At 38.0% G+C, this 24,475-nt stretch overlaps 1 protein-coding gene across 3 annotated transcripts; it reads right to left on the bottom strand.

The window, feature by feature from the left end:
• Window positions 1–111: 111 nt before the first annotated feature.
• On the bottom strand, window positions 112–24,419 carry sev (sevenless). Of its 3 annotated transcripts, none has more exons than XM_015985218.2 (20): window positions 24,180–24,419; window positions 18,662–18,721; window positions 14,723–14,782; window positions 14,357–14,674; window positions 14,061–14,306; window positions 13,629–13,770; window positions 11,116–11,554; window positions 10,867–11,073; window positions 10,000–10,819; window positions 9,763–9,952; window positions 8,657–8,974; window positions 8,446–8,612; window positions 6,764–8,396; window positions 5,666–6,718; window positions 5,449–5,620; window positions 5,096–5,402; window positions 1,021–1,448; window positions 814–968; window positions 679–732; window positions 112–608 (listed from the first exon to the last, which is right to left on the bottom strand). In XM_015985218.2, the coding sequence occupies exons 1-20, from the start codon at window positions 24,327–24,329 to the stop codon at window positions 361–363; spliced, it is 7,167 nt and encodes a 2,388-aa protein (XP_015840704.2). In that variant the 5' UTR covers window positions 24,330–24,419; the 3' UTR covers window positions 112–360. The 3 variants fall into 3 exon arrangements, with proteins under 3 accessions (XP_015840704.2, XP_064212251.1, XP_064212250.1); XM_064356181.1 differs by having other exon boundaries at window positions 14,199–14,306; window positions 24,180–24,418; XM_064356180.1 differs by lacking the exon at window positions 679–732 and having other exon boundaries at window positions 24,180–24,418.
• Between the last annotated feature and the right edge of the window lie 56 nt (window positions 24,420–24,475).

A 24,475-nucleotide genomic window follows, 5' to 3' on the forward strand; every position in this document is an offset into this window, starting at 1 on the left:
CTTACCCCCTCTCCGCCAATTCTCCTTCCACTGTGATTCCAATTCTCTGTTCTACACCAACAACCGTTAGGAACGTTATGGAGGCGCGACTTTAAAATAACAACCACAACATACTTATTTTATTTTATTAAAAATCATCACAATCTTTTTCTTTATTGTACAACTAAAAGTATAACTAATTTCTATTTGTTAAATATTTACATATTTTATTAAACGTAAGTTTTCTAGAAAACACTGGTGAATCATTAAAATACTGTTCTCAGGCACTTTTCACACTTAAAAAATAAAATACTGACGCATTGAGCCCTTTAGACCTATTTACACAACTCCGGACATAAATAATCAACAATAATAAATATATTATTTACAAATAGAGCCGTTTTGTGTTTTCTTGTCTGGCACATTCCCATTACTCGATATGGACACTACTGAGGAACTTCGTTTAGTTGTACTTTCATTTTGCAGCATTTGGTTCGGTATTTCATAGCCGTCATTTGGCGGGCACGTCTCTGGTTCATACAACAATTCCAGATACTTGGGAATTGCAGAAGCGGCTTCCGAGGCCAGAAACGGTGTCTTCTCCTTATTGGAATCATCTTCAATGTCACCTAAACAAACACAGATCTTTCAGAAAATAGTCACAAAATTTGGCGAAATTAAGCAATGACGTGCAATTACCTGAAAAGTTCTCATCGCGAAAATACGCCTCATTGGAAATACCTTGAATAAAATCTGCAAAGCATCATGGCATTCACTAATTAGCGCTCATGCAAGTTAAAGTTTGCGCATGCAGCGATTGCACAAACAACTTACATTCCTGCACGGTGCTTATGTACTGGCCCTCGTGGGCCCCCGTCGTGGGGCTCCGCAGGTTCTGCAAGTGCAGGTTGTCCAGCACGTCCAAGCAGTACTTGAAAGTGGGCCTCTTATCGGCCTCGAATTCCCAACACTTCAGCATCAAATTGTGCCTGAAACGAAATTTTGCCAAAAAAAAATACAACAAATTGTTGGAATTTTTACAAAGTTTCTGGACAATCTGTGGGTTTCCCCAGCCGGCCCCCGCGCCGTACGTAATGCAGCACTTCGAGGTTGTTTCGGGCGGGGTACGGCTGTTGCCCCAAGGTCATTATTTCCCACAGGAGGACCCCGAAGGCCCAGACGTCCGACTGGCTCGTGAAGACTCCGTCGACCAGCGACTCGGGGGCCATCCAGCGGACCGGCAGCAGGCCTTCGCCCTCTTTCCTGTAGTAGTCGTTCTTGTAGATGTCCCGGGCCAGGCCGAAGTCGCCGATTTTCACAATTCGGTCGGGGTCTTTTGACGAAACGAGACAGTTACGACAGGCCAAGTCTCTGTGCACGAAGTGCATCTCTTCCAGGTAGCGGCAGCCCTTAGCCACGTCCACGCACATTTTCAGGAGCTCGATCAAGGAGAGGGAAGGGGTGTCGGTCTGGAATAAATGACTCGAAAATTACCCGCCAGAAATTTTGTGATAAAATAATTATTTTTCTCGCTACTCGAAGCCCAGACGCTTTAAATGTGTCTTAGTTTTTGTAATTAATTGGAAATAATTATAGATTTCCGTTTTTATGCTCTTAGGACTGATTCATAAACTGTTTAATTTTTCATTATTATTAAAAATTACATCAACAACCTGCAGAAAATATTTTACTTTTTTTATCAGAGACAAAAAACGGCACGGCTCGGGTTCGAACCAATGTTTTCCCAATTAATTTGCGTTTTCTAATTAATAAATTTATATGAGTGTGTTACGTATTTATACGAGAATGTTGAATTTGCAAGACGATTGTGATTGGTCTGTTTTACTGTCGGGTGTGCATCAATAGCCAATGACAAACACCTTGCAATTTTTTGTGCGGTAGATAAACAAGTTGGAGGTAATTTCTATATTTTTATTGGTCGAATACGCATTCCTGGAACAAATGAGACGGTAAACCGGCGCTAGCCCTTCCCACGAAACTAGTTTTCGTCTTCGATGCAATGGGCGATAATGTTTCCAATTTTATGCAATTTATCGAAAGCCAATAACCTGTTTTTTTCGATTTTATCAAAATAATTTTATCTCAAATTGTGTTTTTTTCGTCTTTGGGACAATCACACACCATTTTCATGCTTAGAAGACGAACAGCTAATTTTAATTACGTTTCGTTCGTTCATTTGCAATTTTTTTTGTATAATTTACGTGAAAAATTAAATACGTTAATGAGCGAAAATTGTGTGGCTTTAAACTTGTAAAGGAGCATTAATGTTTAAATGTACAATTATGAAGAGATTATGAAATAAAGTAGAAGTCGACGTTACATTTAAATGAAGAAATTAATTAACTTCTTTCTGAAATTAAATTTAATGCCGACTTTAACTCGAAACTATTCCATAATCACTTTAATTGCACATTGAAAAATGAATGCCTCTTTAGTTCAAAGCCATAATTTTCGTCTATTATCGATGATATGATGATGTGTGATTGTTGCAAATACACAATTTGAAAAATAATTATTTCCAAATTTATGAAAAAAAATTAAATGAAAAATAAAAATACAATGGTTAGGTAAATAAAAGGGGTGATTTGGAGAATAGTTTTCCGTTTTTTTGTGCTTAGGACTGATTCATAAACTGTTTAATTTTTTATTATAATTAAAAATTACACCAACAACTTGCAGAAAATATTTTACTTTTTTATCAGAGACAAAAACGGCACGGCTCGGGTTCGAACCAAGGTTTTCCCAATTAATTTGCTCTTCTAATTAATAAATTTATATGAGTGTGTTACGTATTTATACGAGAACGTTAAATTTGCAAGACGATTGTGATTGGTCTGTCTTGCTGTCGGGTGTGCATCAATAGCCAATGACAAACACCTTGCAATTTTTTGTGCGGTAGATAAACAAGTTGGAGGTAATTTCTATATTTTTATTGGTCGAATACGCATTCCTGGAACAAATGAGACGGTAAACCGGCGCTAGCCCTTCCCACGAAACTAGTTTTCGTTTTCGATGCAATGGGCGATAATGTTTCCAATTTTATGCAATTTATGGAAAGCCAATAACCTGTTTTTTTCGATTTTATCGAAATAATTTTATCTCAAATTGTGTTTTTTTCGTCTTTGGGACAATCACACACCATTTTCACACTTAGAAGACGAACAGCTAATTTTAATTACGTTTCGTTCGTTCATTTGCAATTTTTTTTGTATAATTTACGTGAAAAATTAAATACGTTAATGAGCGAAAATTGTGTGGCTTTAAACCTGTAAAGGAGCATTAATGTTTAAATGTACAATTATGAAGACATTATGAAATAAAGTAGAAGTCGACGTTACATTTAAATGAAGAATTAAATTAACTTCTTTCTGAAGTTAAATTTAATGCCGACTTTAACTCGAAACTATTCCATAATCACTTTAATTGCACATTGAAAAATGAATGCCTCTTTAATTTAAAGCCATAATTTTCGTCTATTATCGATGATATGATGATGTTGCAAATACACAATTTGAAAAATAATTATTTCCAAATTTATGAAAAAAAATTAAATGAAAAATAAAAATACAATGGTTAGGTAAATAAAAGGGGTGATTTGGAGAATAGTTTTCCGTTTTTTTGTGCTTAGGACTGATTCATAAACTGTTTAATTTTTTATTATAATTAAAAATTACACCAACAACTTGCAGAAAATATTTTACTTTTTTATCAGAGACAAAAAACGGCACGGCTCGGGTTCGAACCAAGGTTTTCCCAATTAATTTGCTCTTCTAATTAATAAATTTATATGAGTGTGTTACGTATTTATACGAGAATGTTGAATTTGCAAGACGATTGTGATTGGTCTGTTTTACTGTCGGGTGTGCATCAATAGCCAATGACAAACACCTTGCAATTTTTTGTGCGGTAGATAAACAAGTTGGAGGTAATTTCTATATTTTTATTGGTCGAATGCGCATTCCTGGAACAAATGAGACGGTAAACCGGCGCTAGCCCTTCCCACAAAACTAGTTTTGATCTTCGATGCAATGGGCGATAATGTTTCCAATTTTATGCAATTTATCGAAAGCCAATAACCTGTTTTTTTCGATTTTATCGAAATAATTTTATCTCAAATTGTGTTTTTTTCGTCTTTGGGACAATCACACATCATTTTCACGCTTAGAAGACGAACAGCTAATTTTAATTACGTTTCGTTTGTTCATTTGCAATTTTTTTATTAAATACCTTAATGAGCGAAAATTGTATGGCTTTAAACCTGTAAAGGAGCATTAATGTTTAAATGTACAGTTATGAAGAGATTATGAAATAAAGTAGAAGTCGACGTTACATTTAAATGAAGAATTAAATTAACTTCTTTCTGAAATTAAATTTAATGCCGACTTTAACTCGAAACTATTCCATAATCACTTTAATTGCACATTGAAAAATGAATGCCTCTTTAGTTTAAAGCCATAATTTTCGTCTATTATCGATGATATGATGATGTGTGATTGTTGCAAATACACAATTTGAAAAATAATTATTTCCAAATTTATGAAAAACAATTAAATGAAAAATAAAAATACAATGGTTAGGTAAATAAAAGGGGTGATTTGGAGAACGACTATTTTTTTTTTTGAAGAAAATATTTAATCTTAGAAAAGTTCTCATTAAGTACAGAGCTTTGCTGGGTTATAATATATAATAAAAAAAATAATTACTGCATAATTATTTTTTAACATTTTTTTAAATTTTCTCCCAATTCTAGAAGGTCAGTTTTTTGGTGTTCTCAGTACACCGCAATTTTTTTTTCTATAAAATGGCACTGTTTTAACGTATTTTTTAGTTCTTCCTCCGTTTTTCTCATCTATTTTTTAACTCGGACCCCTTAGATATTTAATATTAGGTACTTATTTTGTTTTTCAAATTGCCGAATTTTGTAACATTTTTTTAAATCAATAAATATTTAGATGCCTTACCTTTTTGGATAAATTAATTCAGTCATCTGACATTCTCTTTAAAAAAATTGCCATTATCAGGTATTTTATTAGGAAGTTTTAAAGTCTCCATTAAATTAGTTAACGCTTTAAATAATCACCATAAGAGTACTCACGTTGGGGTTCCTGGAGGAGCGCAGATAAGTCAACAAATCGCCCCCTTGCATCAACTCCATGATGATAAAATGCGGATCATTATCTAAACAAACCCCCAAAAGCTGCAAAATATGTTCGTGCTTGAAGTTACTCATAAGTTGCGCTTCTTGCAAGAACTCAGCTTTCTCCTGATCGGAGGCACACTTCCTCAAAGTCTTGACTGCTACTTTAGTATCCCCTGAACTGTTATAAATCCCCCTGGCTTTCCCTTCAAAAACCTCCCCAAAAGCCCCACTTCCCAGAAACTTCATTAAAGTAATTTGGTCCCTAAAATCGTAAATTTAGCCCAAACTTGCGCCCTCAAGTGCCGTACCTCCGAATATGTGGCAAAAGCGTCATCTCCTCACTCGTGGGCTGTGTGGAGACGTACAACACGTTAGTGTTGTGGATGCCCCTCCGGGGGAGTTCCCTCAGTGTCGCCAACTCGACGTCAGGCCCCCGTGGTATTGACACAACTTGCACTTTTTTCGGCTTCCCGTATTTCCCTGTTGGCTTCATTTATTAAAAACCAACTGATTTGGCATACTTACGGCACACAATGCACAACAAAATGATCAGGAAAACCGAGACTGGGATAAAAGTAGCAATGGCAATCAGCGTCATCGGGCTTTGCTTCTCGGCCATTCTGGCGGCTTCGTTCAGGTCAAAGGCCGTGCTAGAGTCACTCGGGTCGCTCCACCCGTACGCATTCAAGGCCAGAACCCTAAATTCGTACTTGTATTTCTCGCTCAAGCCGTTGATAATCCAGGACGTTTCAGTCCCGTTGTAAAACTGCTGCCATTCCCGCTCTTCCTCCTCCACCGAAGGCGCGGTGTAGAAGAAAGCGGTACGGTTTGTACTTCTCTTCGTGCGGTAATTCGGGAATTCCAACCCTTCGAGTTTGTACAATTCGATCGGTGCTCCGTTATCCTTGGCTTCCTCCCACCAGACTTTGTAAATGTTGGGCTTGACGTACTGGATTTTGGGGGTGCCAGGCGGCGAGGGCTTGTCTCCAAGCGTTTCGTAAACAAAGCGAGAGTCTTGGGGCCAAATGTACTCCTCGGGGTAATTGTAATAGGAGAGGGACAACCGGAACTTGTACTGTGTCTTTGGTTGCAAATTCTCCTCACTGGCGAAAATACCTTCGCCAGATTCGCTCACGTTCCGCCAGTCGTTGGACGTGACTGGGGACATTTGCACGTTGTAGTGGTCGATGTTGGCACACACGTCCCATGTCACAGTCAACATGTACGCGGTCCGGTTCACTAGAATTAAGTCACTGGGTTCGGGGTACGTGTTTATTTGCACTTTGTCACTGTCACTGGACGTCTCGTTCGTCTCACTGTATGCCTTCACCCAGATCGTGTAAGTCTCATTAGGGGAGAGTTTGTTGAGGACGATCGTGAGAAAGTGGGAGTTTGGGGTAAATTGTTGCTCAACATTCGACTGTTCTTTTTGGCGAACACCCGAAAGGGTCCGTTCGGTCTGGCAGTAGATTTCGTAGTGAACTGTCACACCGTTGAGGTGCTGAGGGGGCGACCACGACACTTGGGCCATTGTCGGGTTCAGCACTTTAACTGTGACGTTTTGTGGGGGCGACGGTGCTAAAAGGAAAATTACGCCACGTCTTGCCAAAAATTTTGACTTACCTCCGATTGCGGTCTGAAAAACTGTAGAGGGTCCGAGGACTATTTCCTCTTCCTCGGTGTAGTAATTGCTAACAGCGACCGCAACCACGTAGTGAGTGAACGGTTTCAAACTTTTGATCGTGAATTCTTTATCGAAAGTTGCGGAGAAGTTGCAAGTGAGGTCACACGTGTTGTTGTCGATTTTCTCCGCGTAATAAATTCGGTACTCAACCGTGGGCATCGAAGTGTCGGCGCAGATTTGCCCAACCTCTGGCATAACCAAAGTCAAGGAAGTTGAAGTTTTTTCCTTTAGAGTCACTCTAATGTTGGCTAACTGCCGTGGTCTCAGACACTCGCTAGGGGGGAAGGGTTGCATATGCGGCCCGAAAATGAGGATATCGCGACCGTTCACCTCCTTCGTGACCAAATTCGCCTCTTTCTTCCTCAGTGCGTGAAGAAGGCGCGAATTTGTCCAATACAAAGTACCAAAGTCCGATTTCAAACGATCAAGCGGGAGTGTGACACCAAGTGAGTTGTTTGCAATAACACTGCAGGAACAGCCGTTTTTGTCGGCCGACACCACATTCTGAGTGTCAGACTCTACGAAAACTAGCAATGGTTTAGTCTCAGTCGAGTGGTCCAAAGTGTAGGTTTTCTCAATATTGACGTCCACCGGGCAATTGCAACCCCCACCAAGTGTGGATCGTTTGGTGTACTTGTTCTTGTTAAAAAACTCGCTTTTGTCGCTCCCATCGGTGTTGCAAACCATCAACTTGGATTTTTCCACCCAGTAGAGCTTCCTGGTGTAGGGCGAAACCTCGATTTTACTGATACTAGCCGGCGTGAAGAAAACTTTGCTCATTTTGACAATCCCCCGATCAACATAGTTTAAATCAAGCTTGAAAACGCTCGAGCCCGAGTCCCAATTCTCGCTCTGGGCGTAGTAAATGCTCCGCTCCAGCCAATCAACGGTCACGCCCGTGACATTGTTCCGCAAGCTCGTGATTTTAGTCTTATTCCCTTTCAACATATCGTACATCATGAGGTTTTGCAACTGGTCGATCCAGAACAGTTTCGATTCTTTGATCAGATAGCCGATCTCCGTCGGTGTTACAATCCCGTGTAAGAGCGACTCGTTCCGATCCGAGTCAATGTCTTGGATGAAAATCGAGTCTTCCGACGCCACCAAGAGCCGTGGCAATGGTAGTTCTTGGCTGGAGTTGACCTGGATGGGGTCGGACAAATCCCCGTCGCCCATTTCGCTGAAAGCTTGCACGTTGAAGTAGTAGATGTGGTCGTGTGGTGGCTTGAAATCAATCTGGAACTCCTCCGGTTTTTTGACCAAGTCCCGGCACATGTCTCTTCGTTGCGCGGCGTCCAAGTACCAGCAGTGTATCTTGTAGCCTTTGAGCACCCCGTTGGGGAACAAGGGAGGGCCCCAGCGGACGGTGATAGTGACGTTGGTGCCGCTGCTGTGGTGCGTTACGTAAGCTCGGAGATTTGTGGGGACTGAAGGGGTGGAGGCCGGGGAGTAGACTTTGGCGCGGATTTGGGGCGAAGTGCCCCAATAAGTGAACGCCCGGATTGCCACTTGGAGTTTGGTAAAAGGGGCCACTTGTTGCCAATACCTCACTGAAGTCGAATTCGTAACAATCTAGACCACGGTCGAGTTAGGGTTTTTTTGGCAATTTTTTGGTACTTACTGCAGAATCGTTCCGTAAAAGACTGTCAATACTGACTTCGTAAAACACTTGCCCGTAGTTGACGTTCTTGACTGGGTTCCAAGTCACATTGAACGAATTTAAAGAACCGATCACTCGGACCGAATTTTTGTCTACCGTTTCGGGGATTACCACAATTTCGGGAATGTCTGCACAATTTAATTAGTTACAGTTTTGGGTACTTGGCACTTACCGGGCATAACGTGCAATGAGGAATCAACCACGTAGACTAGGGTTAAATCAGACATGCTTTTTCCGCTGATTGTGGCAATGTTGTTGCCTTGGAGGTCACTAATAGCCGCGTTTTTGTTGTCTTGGAGCCACAAGAGACGCTTGTGGAAGTAGCAAAGTGGGCCCTGCATGTTGGGTTTTTGCAAACTCGTAATTTTGAAATTTTCGGTGATTTTTTCGGAATAGCCGGCCATCGGGGCCCGGAATAAATTCGAGCCTTCCAGACCTCGGACGATCCAGTAGACGAATTTGTTGTGCATGTCGAGGGTTAGGCCCATCACTGTTTAAAATTTTAGAAAAAAAATGCTCTTCTTAAAAATATTAAATTTGACCCTTCTTGCTATACAGCGTGCTCAAAAACTGGCGCACCAACTCAATGGTGTGTGGTAGAGAACTGGTTACATATAAAGGTAAAAATAGTAAAAAAATTCTTTGTATTAAAGTTATTGATAAATAACGGATTTTAGATAAATGATATGTGGCAACGTTGTCTAATAGTCATGATCGCAATAGAATTAGAGCAACAATAAAAATAAATAATTTTTGAAACGGTTTCCTTGGAAATAATTCCCAGTGTTGGCACATCTACACATTGTGTTTTTTTGGATGAATTTAAATTTTTTTAAATCAAAAAACTGCTAAAATCTGATAGTAAATTAAAAAATAATTATTCATTGTTTTGTTACGGAACGATTACCTGGTATGAAACATAAAAACATAAAAAAATAATGAAAACTAAGAAAGTTAACACAATAAGTTTGTAGCTCCAGATTTTTTAAAATATGACTTTAGGAATTTTTTCAACATTTTTCCCGTAATCTGCATCTCAATAACGTACCACTGAGTTGGTGCGCCAGTTTTTGAGCACCCTGTATAATTGGCATTGTCCGGGAAATTTTGTGCTTCCAATGAATTAGTATTGTTGCGATATCAAGCTTATTTTTAATAATAGAAAAAAATAAAATATACCAAGCTGCTTGAAATACAAATCTTTATTCAAAAACGTGTTTAAGTGGCCATAATTTATTAAGCGCTCGATTTTTTTAAATTTTTTACAAAAAGCCTTACCTTGTCTTCCGGAAAATAGCTGTACCGGGTGGTACTCTATCAAGTTTTCCCCGTTAAGGTGTGCACAGCGAACTGCAAACCCTGTGGACCAGTACAGATAAGCTTTGACTGAATCAATGTTCAGTTCCTTGGCCAGTGTGAGAATTGGCAGTGGTTCCTGCTGGGTACCATTCAAGTTCCCTCTGATAATCTGGAACCATCAATAGATAATTGTGCCAAAATCGTTGGGAACAGTACCATTTGTCGTTTAGGGTTCGACCAGTAGAGTTTTTTCCCGATCCAGTCAACAGCAATACTGCCAACTGAGTCAATACCAATCAACTGTCCCTGACTATGACTCCTGGTGTCGTACCAATAGACATGCGAGTCATTCGTGACCAAATAAACCAAGTCTTGGTACCACGTCATGTCGATAAAAACCGAGCCTTTAATCCTGCTTTTGTGAATCAACGTCTCGACATTTTCCCCAGCGGCGTCAGTCCGCAGCAGGCCTTTGGCAGCCGACCAATAAATCATGGGGTTTTTCGAGCGACTTAAGGTGAATCCCCGGAATTCGGACGACCAGGGCCCTTGCCCCGACCTGGTGTAAGCCGCAGCTTTGATAACATACTCCGTGTTTTCCCTCAAGCCTGAGATTTTGTAAGACGTGGTGTTGATATTTCGGTGCGAGATGAACTTTTGCGAACCCACTTCTTTAATCGCGACTTCGTACGACCAGTTCTGCCAAGCACCCTTGCCCTGAATCCCCAACAAATGAGGGGGCAGCCACGTTGTTTTGGCTATGTTGCTCCCAAAAATTGCCTGGACGTTGGTTGGGGGGTTCACAGGGCTGGGGATAGGTTGCGAACTTTGCAAGTTAATTATAACTTTCTTGTACGATTTTGTGGACAATGATAGGTCGGGGTACGAGTTGTGGAAGTAGACGGAATTGTGGTACTCTTCGTAAAAAATATCGTCACCGTTCGTCCAATAGAATTTTTTGTTAGCGGTGGCTAAAGACACGACGTTTTCGAGTTTCGACTTGATAACGTTTGGCCGCACGTTGATTATTTCCTTCCTAAAGTTGGGCATTTTAACGTGAATGCTAATTACCTAGGTACCTACCCATCCAGCGAGACTGTATTTATGGTTTTTTCGCGCTCGTTTGCGACAAAAAGCCGGAAATTTGTGTGGTCCACTGTGAAAGCACTCATGTTTAGTTTCTTCTCGCTGAGGATTAGTACCGGTTGTACTTCGTGTCTGATTCCGTTGGAAAAATCGGAAATGTCTAAGCGGTAAAGACCGGTGCCGTGGATGCCCCAGAAAAGATAACTACGAGAAGTCAAACCCCCCGATTTTTTTTGGTTTACCTACCCATTGTATGGGTCCACTTCAATGTTGTACGGTTGTGTGGTCAAACCCGCCACTGCGATGGTAAGCCCACGGCCATCCAGATCGCACCGTGCTATCAACCACATTGGGTGTTTAACATTTTGCGTTTTGCCCAAAATGTACAACTGGTCGTTCAACCAGTCAATTGATAGGTCTAGAGGCATGAAATTCGTCTGGTTGATGCGAAACGGCGGCAAAATGTACGTGATATTGTTCGTGTTGTTGCGAGATAGCGGCATTTTGATAATGTGGCCTTTGGAATCTGACACGAAAATGAGCTTTTTGCTGATGTGTATCCCAATGCCTGTTATGTTTAATTTGCTGCTGTATAAGATGGCAGGTTCGTCAAGGATGTCAGTTCCCTCCTCTACGACTCCATGCTCAGTACCAAGGATTAGAACTGGTTGTTGGGTGTCTTTTACTGTTTAAATTTAATCAGTGAGGTTGTTTCTCCCAATTATTTCTGTGTCTGAGAGCGATAACAGCCTAAGTCCATTTTTTCGAAAAATTTAGCAAACGGCATTATTTACAAAATTTAAGTCCAGCGCAATGTATTAAGTCCAAATTATTTAAATATAAAACATAGTGACTATTAAAAAATCATTTTAATTTTTTAATTTTTCATCTGTAAGGATAGTGATAAGTGATAATTTTATTAGAAAGTGTAAAAATCCCCCTTTTAACATGTATGCAATGAAAAGACTTTTTGGACTTGCATTTATTTAAAGGTAACATCACCTTGTATTGCAAGAAAAAAATGTTTATTATTCCACTTGTAAAATAATTAGTCCGATTTACACTCAAACTTGTTAAATAAATAACTATTATTTAACATGCTTTGTTGTTTGTCTGTCTGTTTCACGTTTTCCGTGCCAAATTTGAGCGGGTTCCCGTTGTCCGAATGAACTGAAATTTTGCATACTTACGTAATCTGCGTGACAATGCAATTTTTATTTAATTAATAACCCCTAACGGCGTCTTAAAAACAAAAAATAAAAAATAAATACAAAGGCTTTTATTTAAAATCTGCACTAAAAAAGCAAAAATATGTTTTACTGTCACAGAGTATTCATAATTCATAACTGGAAAACTATCGGGAATTTGGCAATTTTCTCGATGCCAATCGATTCCCCGGATCATTTTGCATAGGTAAGGATTAAAATAGTTCCACTTTTTCGAATAGTTTGGCCGTAATTAATGAAATAAAAAAAATTAAAAAGTTAACACCCCCCCTGCCTACAAACCAGCTAAAAACTAAATAAAATATTGAAGTTTGACAAATGTTGACCATTTTGCAAGGTCTACGTGAGTAACTACGAAAATTACAAAGTAAAATCCGTTTTTGTGATTTTTTCAAAAACTGTAAGAGATAGATATCGGACGTATTGATAAAAATTACCATAAATAGTCCGATTTACACTCAAACTCGTTAAATAAATAATTATTATTTAACATGCTTTGTTGTCTGTCTGTCTGTTTCACATTTTCCGTGCCAAATTTGAGCGGGTTCCCGTTGTCCGAATGAACTGAAATTTTGCACACTTCCGTAATCTGCGTGACAATGCAATTTTTATTTAATTAATAACCCCTAACAGCGTCTTAAAAACAAAAAATAAAAAATAAATACAAAGGCTTTTATTTAAAATCTGCACTAAAAAAGCAAAAATATGTTTTACTGTCACAGAGTATTCATAATTCATAACTGGAAAACTATCGGGAATTTGGCAATTTTTTCGATGCCAATCGATTCCCCGGATGATTTTGCAAAGGTAAGTATTAAAATAGTTTCACTATTTCGAATAGTTTAGCCGTAATTGAGAAAATAAAAAAAATAAAAAAGTTAATACCCCCCCCTCCGCCTACAAATCAGCTAAAGACTAAATAAAATATTGAAATTTGACAAATGTTGACCATTTTCCAAGGTCTACTTGATTAACTACGAAAATTACAAAGTAAAATCCGTTTTTGTGATTTTTTTCAAAAACTGTAAGAGATAGGTATCGGACGAATTGATAAAAATCACCATAAATAGTCCGATTTACACTCAAACTCGTTAAATAAATAATTATTATTTAACTTGCTTTGTTGTGTGTATGTCTATTTCACATTTTCCGTGCCAATTTTGAGCGAGTTTCTGTTGTTCGAATGAATTGAAATTTTGCATACTTACGTAATCTGCGTGACAATGCAACTTTTATATAGTTAATTCCTCCTAACGGCGTCTTAAAAACAAAAAATAAATAAATAAAGCTTTTATTTAAAATGTGCAGTAAAAAAGAAAAAATATGTTTTACTGTTTACAAAAGCTTTGCGAGCGAAAATATTCTCCTTTGATAGAAAAAAATTATTTCTTCTATTATGGCACAGCTTAAGTGGATACTAGAGGAAAATCAGGACTTCTACAGAAATCTTCCGTATGTTCAAAATAGTAATTTGTTGAATATTGGGCATTTTGGACACGGGCTGCTTTCGCTCTCAGGTCCAGATTAAGTTACCTAAAGATTCGGAAGGTGTAGAAACTGTGACTTTGGCCGAAGGCCCTGACCCGACCCCATTTCTCATTTTGATGGAAATGGTGTAATTACGAGCTGGCCGTAAGTTTCTAAACATGTAGAAGTTATTTTCGGCCGGAATATCCTGTTTGGAAAATACGAATAATTAAACAACACACACTATCTTGTAAAAATTTCGAGTTTCTTTAAGACCGAAACTAGAGCGAATAGTGTTTTACGAAAGGAACAAATCAAGAACAGTTACTCTTACATTTCTATCATGCACGAAGCAAAAGTAGTAAAGCGGGAAACCCAAGAGAAGCATGCGAGTGAGTTACTCGAACGCTGACGGTTAGCACATTCAAGGGTTGAGAAAGGATAGATCGTTCTCGTGTGCAATAAATCGCAGTGCAGTAAAATTGTATAAAGGCACACCTTGACTTCCGGTGGTACTTCGGCATCTGGATGATTATCAGTGATTTGGAGCACATAGGAGAGGAGGGGACCGTGCGGGAAAGGGCCAGGTTCCCAGCTCACACTTATACGTGTGGAATCAATGGGAGCCACTCGTACACTACTTGGTGGCGAAACTGGGATTCCCGAAGCCAGGGTACTTATGACCACGCTGGGGTTCGACACGATCTGGTTCTCCTGGTGGCCCAAAATCAGGACGATGCGAAACTGCAACCAGACGCTGTAGTCGCGAAGCGACCACGGAGTTTTTGACTCACTCTGTATTTCGTGTAGGGTTGCAAGTTTTCAATTAAAACCGTGTCGTTGTCAAACCACGTAACATTACGACAGTAGTGCCACGTGGCTGTCAGTTCTTCGTACTTCCACTGGACGTGGTAAGTCAGCCCGACTCTCTTAGCCTCGGGGAAGTTCCACTCGAGTCTGAGGGAAGTGGCGCTGAGGGTGTCAGCCACCAGAGCTGGGGCCGGAGGGGTCAGCAGTTTCGACTTCAACTGGTTGAAGTATTTGGTCATGGCGTCGTTGCACCCCATTACGCAGTAGAGGGCTTTGGGGGTGAGCCGGTCCATGGGACCGTTCTGAACAAAACGTGAGTCGCTCTCGTCGACCGAAAAACCGCTACTTACGCAGACTTTGGGGCACGACGAGTTCAAAGCTCTCCGCCACAATTTGCAGCCTTTGTTGCACTGTAAAAATATACAGGGTGATTTGACCGGACAAACAAATTAGACTCGATAGGCGTGTGATACTTTCAGCGGAAGCTGTAATTAGTTTGCTTGAAAATAAAATACTGACCGCTTCACATCGAATTTTGGCCGAACATTTGTTGAATTTTTAAGCCGTTGTACGAGCCGAGTTACCTCTAATTCCCCACTTCCTCATTAAGTCAATAATCAGTGTTATATGGAGCGCCCTTCGAATTAAAAATCATCGTCTGAACGGTTCATTATTGTTAATTGAAACGATTTAAAGGCTTGGGTACAGTTTTTGAGCCTGTCTTCGGTAGCTAATACCTTGTCGACGTAAATATAAACAACTTTCTTGCTTGTTTACTAAACTGCTCCTGTTTAGAGTAGTTCATGGCTGGGCTCTGCACCCTCTGATAGGGTAAGTGCAGCGGCGCCAGACGATACAAACCAATTTCGGAGATTTATTTTTAAAAGCGAAACGTTTCAAATTGGGGATAATAATACAAGGGCATTTATTAAACAAACACAATAAAAATTTCTTCATTTTTTATTACGTGGCGTGAATTAGTTTGGTTGTTTTAGAGACACATGGCCGGGTTTATGGACTGTTAAGTGTCAAGTGGATAGGGGTAGTGCACTAAACAAACACTGTAATTATCAGGTCTGGTTTCTGTTTCTCGTAATTTTTAAAACAGGCCGGATTTGCCCAAACTAGACGATTATTTACTTTTTGAGTTCAAATCGTGAAAGACGTTTTGGTTCCGCTAATATTGGTCTTAACAACCCACTAAAGTTGTTAAAAGTCCACAAAAAGTCCAAATGTTCGATTTTTTGATGTTTGATTTTTTCAATTTTCGTCGCAGTTTTTGTCGGTTTTGGGTACCCGGAACATTTCTCGAGCAATAGCTCCGGAACTATTAGAGATAACACCATGAAGTGTATTATCGTTGGAAAGCTCTTTCAATTATCAATTTTTTTCAAAAAAGGTTATTGTTCTCCGACTAATAGTTTTCGAGCAAATTGCTGCTAAATGCAAAAATTGGTAAAATTTTAAAAAATTCATAACTAAAAAACTATTGGGAATTTGGCAATTTTCTCGATGCCAATCGATTCCCCGGATCATTTTGCATACGTATGGATCAAAACAGTTCCACTTTTTAGAACAGTTTAGCCGTAAATGAGAAAATAAAAAAAAATAAAAAAAACTACACTTAAAATACCTTCAAAGAGGTGAAAAAAAATTTTTTTTTAAACTCACTCCACTAAATTTTTATGGACTTCTAAATGTCTTAACAACCCACAAATGTTGTTAAGAGTCCACAAAAAGTCCATATGTTCGATTTTTTAATGTTTGATTTTTTCAATTTTCGTCGCAGTTTTTGTCGGTTTTGGGTACCCGGAACATTTCTCGAGTAATAGCTCCGGAACTATTAGAGATAACCTCATGAAGTGTATTATCGTTGGAAAGCTCTTTAAATTATCTATTTTTTTCAAAAAAGATTATTGTTCTCCGACTAATAGTTTTCGAGAAAATTGTAGATAAATGCAAAAATTGGTAAAATTTTAAAAAATTCATAACTAAAAAACTATTGGGAATTTGGCAATTTTCTCGATGCCAATCGATTCCCCGGATCATTTTGCATAGGTGTGGATCAAAACAGTTCCATTTTTTAAAATAGTTTAGCCGTAAATGAGAAAATAAAAAAAAAATAAAAAAAGTTAACACCCCCCCCCTTAAAATCGGTCGATTTTTAAAGTATCCCAAAACCAAATAAAACCGATTCTATCTTATAGATTTTGATGTGCTCTTTACGATGGAACAAACCGTTTTCTTCTAGCTCTTTTAGTTTGGCTGTAATCGGCGTTTGAAAATTGAAATTTTTTTTGCGAGATATCGCCTTGAGTCCTATGCCATTTTGTAGAGTTTTTTATTCCGGTTGTCCTCCATTTTTCCGTTTCTCGATAACTCTAATAGTTTCGCCGTAATTGGCGCTTGAAAATTGAAAAAAAGTGAAAATGGAAACCTTTTTTTGCGTTTTTCTCGGAAACTGTAAGACTTAGAGCAACGAACAAACAACCATCTGATAGCGCTTAATTTTAGCTATTTTTTCGTCTAAACCCGGAGCCGCTCCGGGCATCGGTTCCGGCTACAGAGGCGATCAAAGTTTTTCACTAAAAAAATTCATAAAAAAAAACTAAAAGTCGTAGAGCATTGCGGTTTGTTCGATTGAATTTTACAGTTCATTTTACATATTATATCAATTTTTCACAAGAATTAAAAATTTAAAATTTTTTGCCTAAATTTAGGGTAGCCATTTGCCATGGTGAAAAATTTTATTCATTACAAAAATTCATAACTCGAAAACTAAAAGTCATAGAGCAATGCGGTTTGTTCCATTGAATTCAGCGGCTCATTTTCTGTATTATACCAACTTTTCACGAGATTTAAAATTTTCAATTTTGTTGCTCAAATTTCCTGAGAATACACTAAAGAGGTGAAAAAAAATTTTTTTTAAACTAACTCCAGTAAATTTTTATGGACTTCTACATGTCTTAACAACCTACTAAAGTTGTTAAAAGTCCACAAAAGGTCCAACTGTTCGATTTTTTAATGTTTGATTTTTTCAATTTTCGTCGCAGTTTTTGTCGGTTTTGGGAACCCGGAACATTTGTCGAGCAATAGCTGCGGAACTATTAGAGATAACGCCATGAAGTGTACTATCGTTGGAAAGCTCTTTAAATTATCAATTTTTTTCAAAAAAGATTATTGTTCTCCGACTAATAGTTTTTGAGCAAATTGCTGCTAAATGCAAAAATTGGTAAAATTTTAAAAAATTCATAACTAAAAAACTGTTGAGAATTTGGCAATTTTCTCGATGCCCATCGATTCCCCGGATCATTTTGCATAGGGAAGGATTAAAATAGTTCCACTTTTTCGAATAGTTTATTATTATAAATTAATATAACCCTGTATAATAATAATGCGATACCGATGCAGACAGAATTTTTCCCGTGGTGTCCGTTACATAATTTTTGATATTGGTGAACTTGTAAATAAAATATCTGAAATGTTTTGATGTCGTAACGATGTCAAAAACCGATCGTGGATTTATTTACGAAAATAAAAACGAAATATTAATGGCGACTTAAGGAGCCACTATTATCAACGAAGGCGCTGTAGGTCATTTAAGGTCGCTCTTCGTCTGACCCGCAAACTTAAAAACGTCAATCTTCCATCATACAAACATTACATTTAAATTGATTAAGTAGACGCGTGCTGAAAAATTGGACCCTTATACAGGCCATCCATTGCTCTGTTTGCTAACGCAACAGCAAGTAAATATTCCAGATGATTGATTTATGCAATCAATTCCACATTCTCGCGAAACTTATTTACAAACATTTGGCGATAAGCGGAAATTTTGTGAATTTTTGGAATTCGCTCAGCGCGGCTGCAAGTGGGCGTTTAAGCGTGTCTCGTTCACTTAAGCCGCGTTAGATTGAATTATGGACTACAATGGCCGCGAAGTGTCCTCGGCCAATGTGTTTACGGCCATTCATGCCGCACCACAATTAACCATTATTGACCTTCCACTTTATTTCATCAAAACGGTGGCTTTTTCGAGATTCCCCGACTTTGGTTCGGCTCCAAGCCAGCATACGCGCCCGACCTGAACCCCATGGTGCAGTTTTGCTGACCACACGCCCATGGGTGATAATTGTCACAACCGGAAACGGATCTTTGGTGCTTGATCTCGCTGAATGACTATGCACTTGGCATAGGATTCAGGTTTCCTTCGTTTGATTCATAATTTGTGGTCGAAAATGAGGAAGCCCTTGATACGCTCCGAGGAAAATCCGTTGGCTGGCTCTTACCTGGTTGATGTTACATCCGTAATCACAGGCGTAGTCGTAATGGCCTGCATCCGTCCGATTCTGGAACAAAAGTACAGGAAATTGGGTAAAATCGTTTGGAAGAATTTGGCGGGAGGACCCCATTGTGGCCCCAATTGATAAACTCTGCGTTTTTTATCCCAGTTGGCAAAAATTTTAAACAACCTTATCAGTCTGCTCAGTTGATTAAAATAATAAAAATTAACAGCTCTGGGACAATAACAATTAGTTACAATTAAGCGCCGTTATTTTTAGCTGATTTGACATGAACGAGTTAAGCGGTTGGCGATCGGCTTTTTAATCAACAGCAGTAAAAACACAACTTTTCACGAGATTTAAAATTTTCAATTTTTTTGCTAAAATTTCCTGAGTAATACAAACTTACCTTCAAAGAGGTGAAAAAAAAATTTTTTAACTCACTCCAGTAAATTTTTATGGACTTCTACATGTCTTAACAACCCACAAATGTTGTTAAAAGCCCACAAAAAGTCCATATGTTCGATTTTTTGATGTTTGATTTTTTTAATTTTCGTCGCAGTTTTTGTCGGTTTTGGGTACCCGGAACATTTCTCGAGCAATAGCTCCGGAACTATTAGAGATAACCCCATGAAGTGTATTATCGTTGGAAAGCTCTTTAAATTATCTATTTTTTTCAAAAAAGATTATTGTTCTCCGACTAATAGTTTTCGAGCAAACTGCTGCTAAATGCAAAAATTGGTAAAATTTTAAAAAATTCATAACTAAAAAACTATTGGGAATTTGGCAATTTTCTCGATGCCAATCGATTCCCCGGATCATTTTGCATAGGTATGGATCAAAACAGTTCCACTTTTTAGAATAGTTTAGCCGTAAATGAGAAAATAAAAAAAATTAAAAAAAAGTTAACACCCCCCCCTTAAAATCGGTCAATTTTTAAAGTGTCTCAAAATCAAATGAAACCTATTCTATCTTATAGATTTTGATGTGCTCTTTCCGATCTAAAAAAGCGTTTTCTCCTAGCTCTTCTAGTTTGGCCGTAATCGGCGTTTGAAAATTGAAAATTTTTTTTGCGAGATATCGCCTTGAGTCCTATGCCATTTTGTAGAGTTTTTTATTCCGGTTATCCTCCATTTTTCCGTTTCTCGATAACTCTAATAGTTTCGCCGTAATTAGCCATTGAAAATTGAAAAAAAGTGAAAATGGAAACCTTTTTTTGCGTTTTTCTCGGAAACTGTAAGACTTAGAGCAACGAACAACAAACCATCTGATAGCGCTTAATTTTAGCTATTTTTTCGTCTAAACCCGGAGCCGCTCCGGGCAACGGTTCCGGCTACAGAGGCGATCAAAGTTTTGCACTAAAAAAATTCATAAAAAAAAAACTAAAAGTCGTAGAGCATTGCGGTTTGTTCGATTGAATTCTACAGCTCATTTTACATATTATATCAATTTTTCACAGGAATTAAAAATTTAAAATTTTTTGCCTAAATTTAGGGTAGCCATTTGTCATAGTGGAAAATTTTATCCATTAAAAAAATTCATAACTCGAAAACTAAAAGTCGTAGAGCAATGCGCTTTGTTCCATTGAATTCAGCGACTCATTTTCTGTATTATACCAACTTTTCACGAGATTTAAAATTTTCAATTTTTTTGCTAAAATTTCCTGAGTAATACAAACTTACCTTCAAAGAGGTGAAAAAATTTTTTTTTTTAAACTCACTCCAGTAAATTTTTATGGACTTCTACATGTCTTAACAACCCACAAATGTTGTTAAAAGTCCAAAAAGTCCATATGTTCGATTTTTTAATGTTTGATTTTTTCAATTTTCGTCGCAGTTTTTGTCGGTTTTGGGTACCCGGAACATTTCTCGAGCAATAGCTCCGGAACTATTAGAGATAACCCCATGAAGTGTATTATCGTTGGAAAGCTCTTTAAATTATCTATTTTTTTCAAAAAAGATTATTGTTCTCCGACTAATAGTTTTCGAGCAAACTGCTGCTAAATGCAAAAATTGGTAAAATTTTAAAAAATTCATAACTAAAAAACTATTGGGAATTTGGCAATTTTCTCGATGCCAATCGATTCCCCGGATCATTTTGCATAGGTATGGATCAAAACAGTTCCACTTTTTACAATAGTTTAGCCGTAAATGAGAAAATAAAAAAAATTAAAAAAAAGTTAACACCCCCCCCTTAAAATCGGTCAATTTTTAAAGTGTCTCAAAATCAAATGAAACCTATTCTATCTTATAGATTTTGATGTGCTCTTTCCGATCTAAGAAAGCGTTTTCTCCTAGCTCTTTTAGTTTGGCCGTAATCGGCGTTTGAAAATTGAAAATTTTTTTGCGAGATATCGCCTTGAGTCCTATGCCATTTTGTAGAGTTTTTTATTCCGGTTATCCTCCATTTTTCCGTTTCTCGATAACTCTAATAGTTTCGCCGTAATTAGCGATTGAAAATTGAAAAAAAGTGAAAATGGAAACCTTTTTTTGCGTTTTTCTCGGAAACTGTAAGACTTAGAGCAACGAACAAAAAACCATCTGATAGCGCTTAATTTTAGCTATTTTTTCGTCTAAACCCGGAGCCGCTCCGGGCAACGGTTCCGGCTACAGAGGCGATCAAAGTTTTGCACTAAAAAAATTCATAAAAAAAAAACTAAAAGTCGTAGAGCATTGCGGTTTGTTCGATTGAATTCAACAGCTCATTTTACATATTATATCAATTTTTCACAAGAATTAAAAATTAAAAATTTTTTGCCTAAATTTTGGGTAGCCATTTGTCATAGTGGAAAATTTTATCCAACAAAAAAATTCATAACTCGAAAACTGAAAGTCGTAGAGCAATGCAGTTTGTTCCATTGTATTCAGCGGCTCATTTTCTGTATTATACCAACTTTTCACGAGATTTAAAATTTACAATTTTTTTGCTAAAATTTCCTGAGTAAATAACACTTACCTTCAAGAAAGTGAGAAAATTATTTTTTTTTAAATTCGTTCTATTATACTTTTTCGTACTTATATATGCCTTTACAACCCTCTAGGGTTGTTAAAAGTCCAAAAAAAGTCCATATGTTCGATTTTTTGATGTTTGATTTTTCCAATTTTTGTCGCTATTTTGGTCGATTCTGGGTATCCGGAACATTTATCAAGCATTAACTCCGGAACTATTAAAAATAACCCTTTGAAGTTTATTATCGTTGGAAAGCTCTTTCGATTATCTATTTTTATTAAAAAAGACCATGGTTCTCCAACTAATAATTTTCGAGAAAATTGCAAATAAATGCAAAAATTGGTAAAATTAATGACATTATTTTAAAGACTTCTAAAGAAAAAGTATGTATGGATGCATTTAAATATTTTTTGTCAGCCTGTGCAGGCGGTGTGAAGAAAAATGAAGAAAATTAATCAAAAACACAAAAAATTCTTCACTAAGCTCGTTAAGAAAATAAAAATGCTCTCTCGGTCTCGGTGAGACAAGAGCCTGTCACTGAAGAATGTAGATAAATAGGCAATAAAAATTAATTACTCGGCACTGTTTCATAAATTATTATAAAAATAAAATTTGATTTCTAGTGTTTACGACGTGAGCATGTTTGTTGACAAACATGAAAAAATAAGAAGTTCAAACAATTACGGTTTAATATTACTTCCCTTGTTAAAAAAGCCGTGTTTTTGTTGAGTGCGTTCCTCTCAACGTAAATTAATTTGTCGCATATGTGCCTTAATTGTCCCATGTGCTTGCATATTCTCCCATCACAATTTAAGCCAATCAAGTCAATTGATCAGTATTGAAACTGCGGGCAATAAAATTGCGATTTGTGCCGACATAAAATTGTAAACTGTTGGGAGCGAGACACCTCCGTGTGTGGCAAACTGTCTTGTTTATACAACACATCTAGAAATATGTCGTCACTCGATTACAAATTAATTACCTTCTTCTTTTAAACTATCTGTTGTTGAGTTTGACCCTCGCGCTTCGTATCGTGACTCCATTGCTATAATTATTACGAACGATAAGATTTCTGGGCGCCCGGAGACCTCCTCCCAGCCGAAAATTTCACTGGTCTGTGTTAATTATGCCACTTTTGTCAAGGGGTTGGGGCCGTAATTGGGCGCTTCCGGCGCACTTGTTGATTACAATTTCAAATGCCGCGACACCCCCGTGATTCCCGAGCGGAAAAGGCTGGCCGAGGAAGTCCACCCAGGTGGAAAAAAGCAAGTCAGGTGCGCCCTTCTTGTTTGGTCAAGAAGTTTCGGAATTTCTAACGGACAAGAGCCTTCGTCTGAGACTCAAGTGTCGCAACACTTGACTCACTCCCAACAGAACAACAATCGTTTGTGTTTGCGGATTAATTACCGGATTACATTTCGTCCAATTTTATCATTCGAAAACAGTGACTGTTTAATATTGTAATATTTTTTATTCCGGTTTTCCTCCATTGTTCCGTTTCTCGATAACTCTAATAGTTTCGCCGTAATTGGCGATTGAAAATTGAAAAAAAGTGAAACTGGAAACCTTTTTTTGCGTTTTTCTCGGAAACTGTAAGACTTAGAGCAACGAACAAAAAACCATCTGATAGCGCTTAATTTTAGCTATTTTTTCGTCTAAACCCGGAGCCGCTTCGGGCAACGGTTCCGGCTACAGAGGCGATCAAAGTTTTTCATTAAAAAAATTCATAAAAAAAAAACTAAAAGTCGTAGAGCATTGCGGTTTGTTCGATTGAATTCTACGGCTCATTTTACATATTATATCAATTTTTCACAAGAATTAAAAATTTAAATTTTTTTGCTTAAATTTAGGGTAGCCATTTGTCATAGTGGAAAATTTTATCCGACAAAAAAAATTCATAACTCGAAAACTAAAAGTCGTAGAGCAATGCGGTTTGTTCCATTGAATTCAGCGGCTCATTTTCTGTATTATACCAACTTTTCACGAGATTTAAAAATTTTAATTTTTTTGCTAAAATTTCCTGAGAATCACTTACCTTCAAGAAAGTGGAAAAATTTTTTTTTTTAAAAAGAAGTTTCGAAATTTTTAACGGACAAGAGCCTTCGTTGGAGACTCAAGTGTCGCAACACTTGACTTCCAACAGAACAACAATCGTTTGTGTTTACGAATTAATTACCGGATTACATTTCGTCCACTTTTATCATTCGAAAACAGTGGCTGTTTAATATTTGGGTCGCCACTGAATTTTATAGCCGAAAAATTGCGACCGTTGTCAGTCGCGGGCGATAACCATCAAGCCAAACTTTTGATGTGGAAATGCAAAGGTTAAGCGCTTTGTCCAAGTGCTAAAAATTCCAAAAGTGAAGTAACTCCTTATCGATAAAAAATAATCAAGCGAAAGCGAGATGTTATTAATAATATTTCTGGCAACACCGGTCATTGGTCAACGATCAGCGATAAACTCGCACAAATAAGCAATTTTGGAGGGAGCGGCGCCACAACAGCCCTCGAATTTTTGCGACTTCCCGCCGACACCCAATCTCGGAAGACAATGAAATTCCGGTGATTTGCTTACCTGGAGAGGGCAGTGTTGGATGCACTGATACTCCACTTGGTGGTCGAAATTCGCACGAGTCCGGCCGATGGCGATGACCACGAAAAGCCACAAAACTAGCATTTTTCCAAAAATCACATGTTCACTTTGTGGAGTTGAGAATAATCGCATAAAAATTCAAAAGATGCGCGCACGCAAGCGCTAGCGACTTAACGTACGACACAAGCTTTACTGAGTACGGTCTGGTGGTAAAGAAGAGTGGTAGGCGAGTTCCGCCCCCACTATGTTTAGGAACAAGTGCATCAATGAAAAATAAT

The sequence above is a fragment of the Tribolium castaneum genome, chromosome 4 (assembly GCF_031307605.1).
Source record: "Tribolium castaneum strain GA2 chromosome 4, icTriCast1.1, whole genome shotgun sequence".
Taxonomy (NCBI): domain Eukaryota; kingdom Metazoa; phylum Arthropoda; class Insecta; order Coleoptera; family Tenebrionidae; genus Tribolium; species Tribolium castaneum.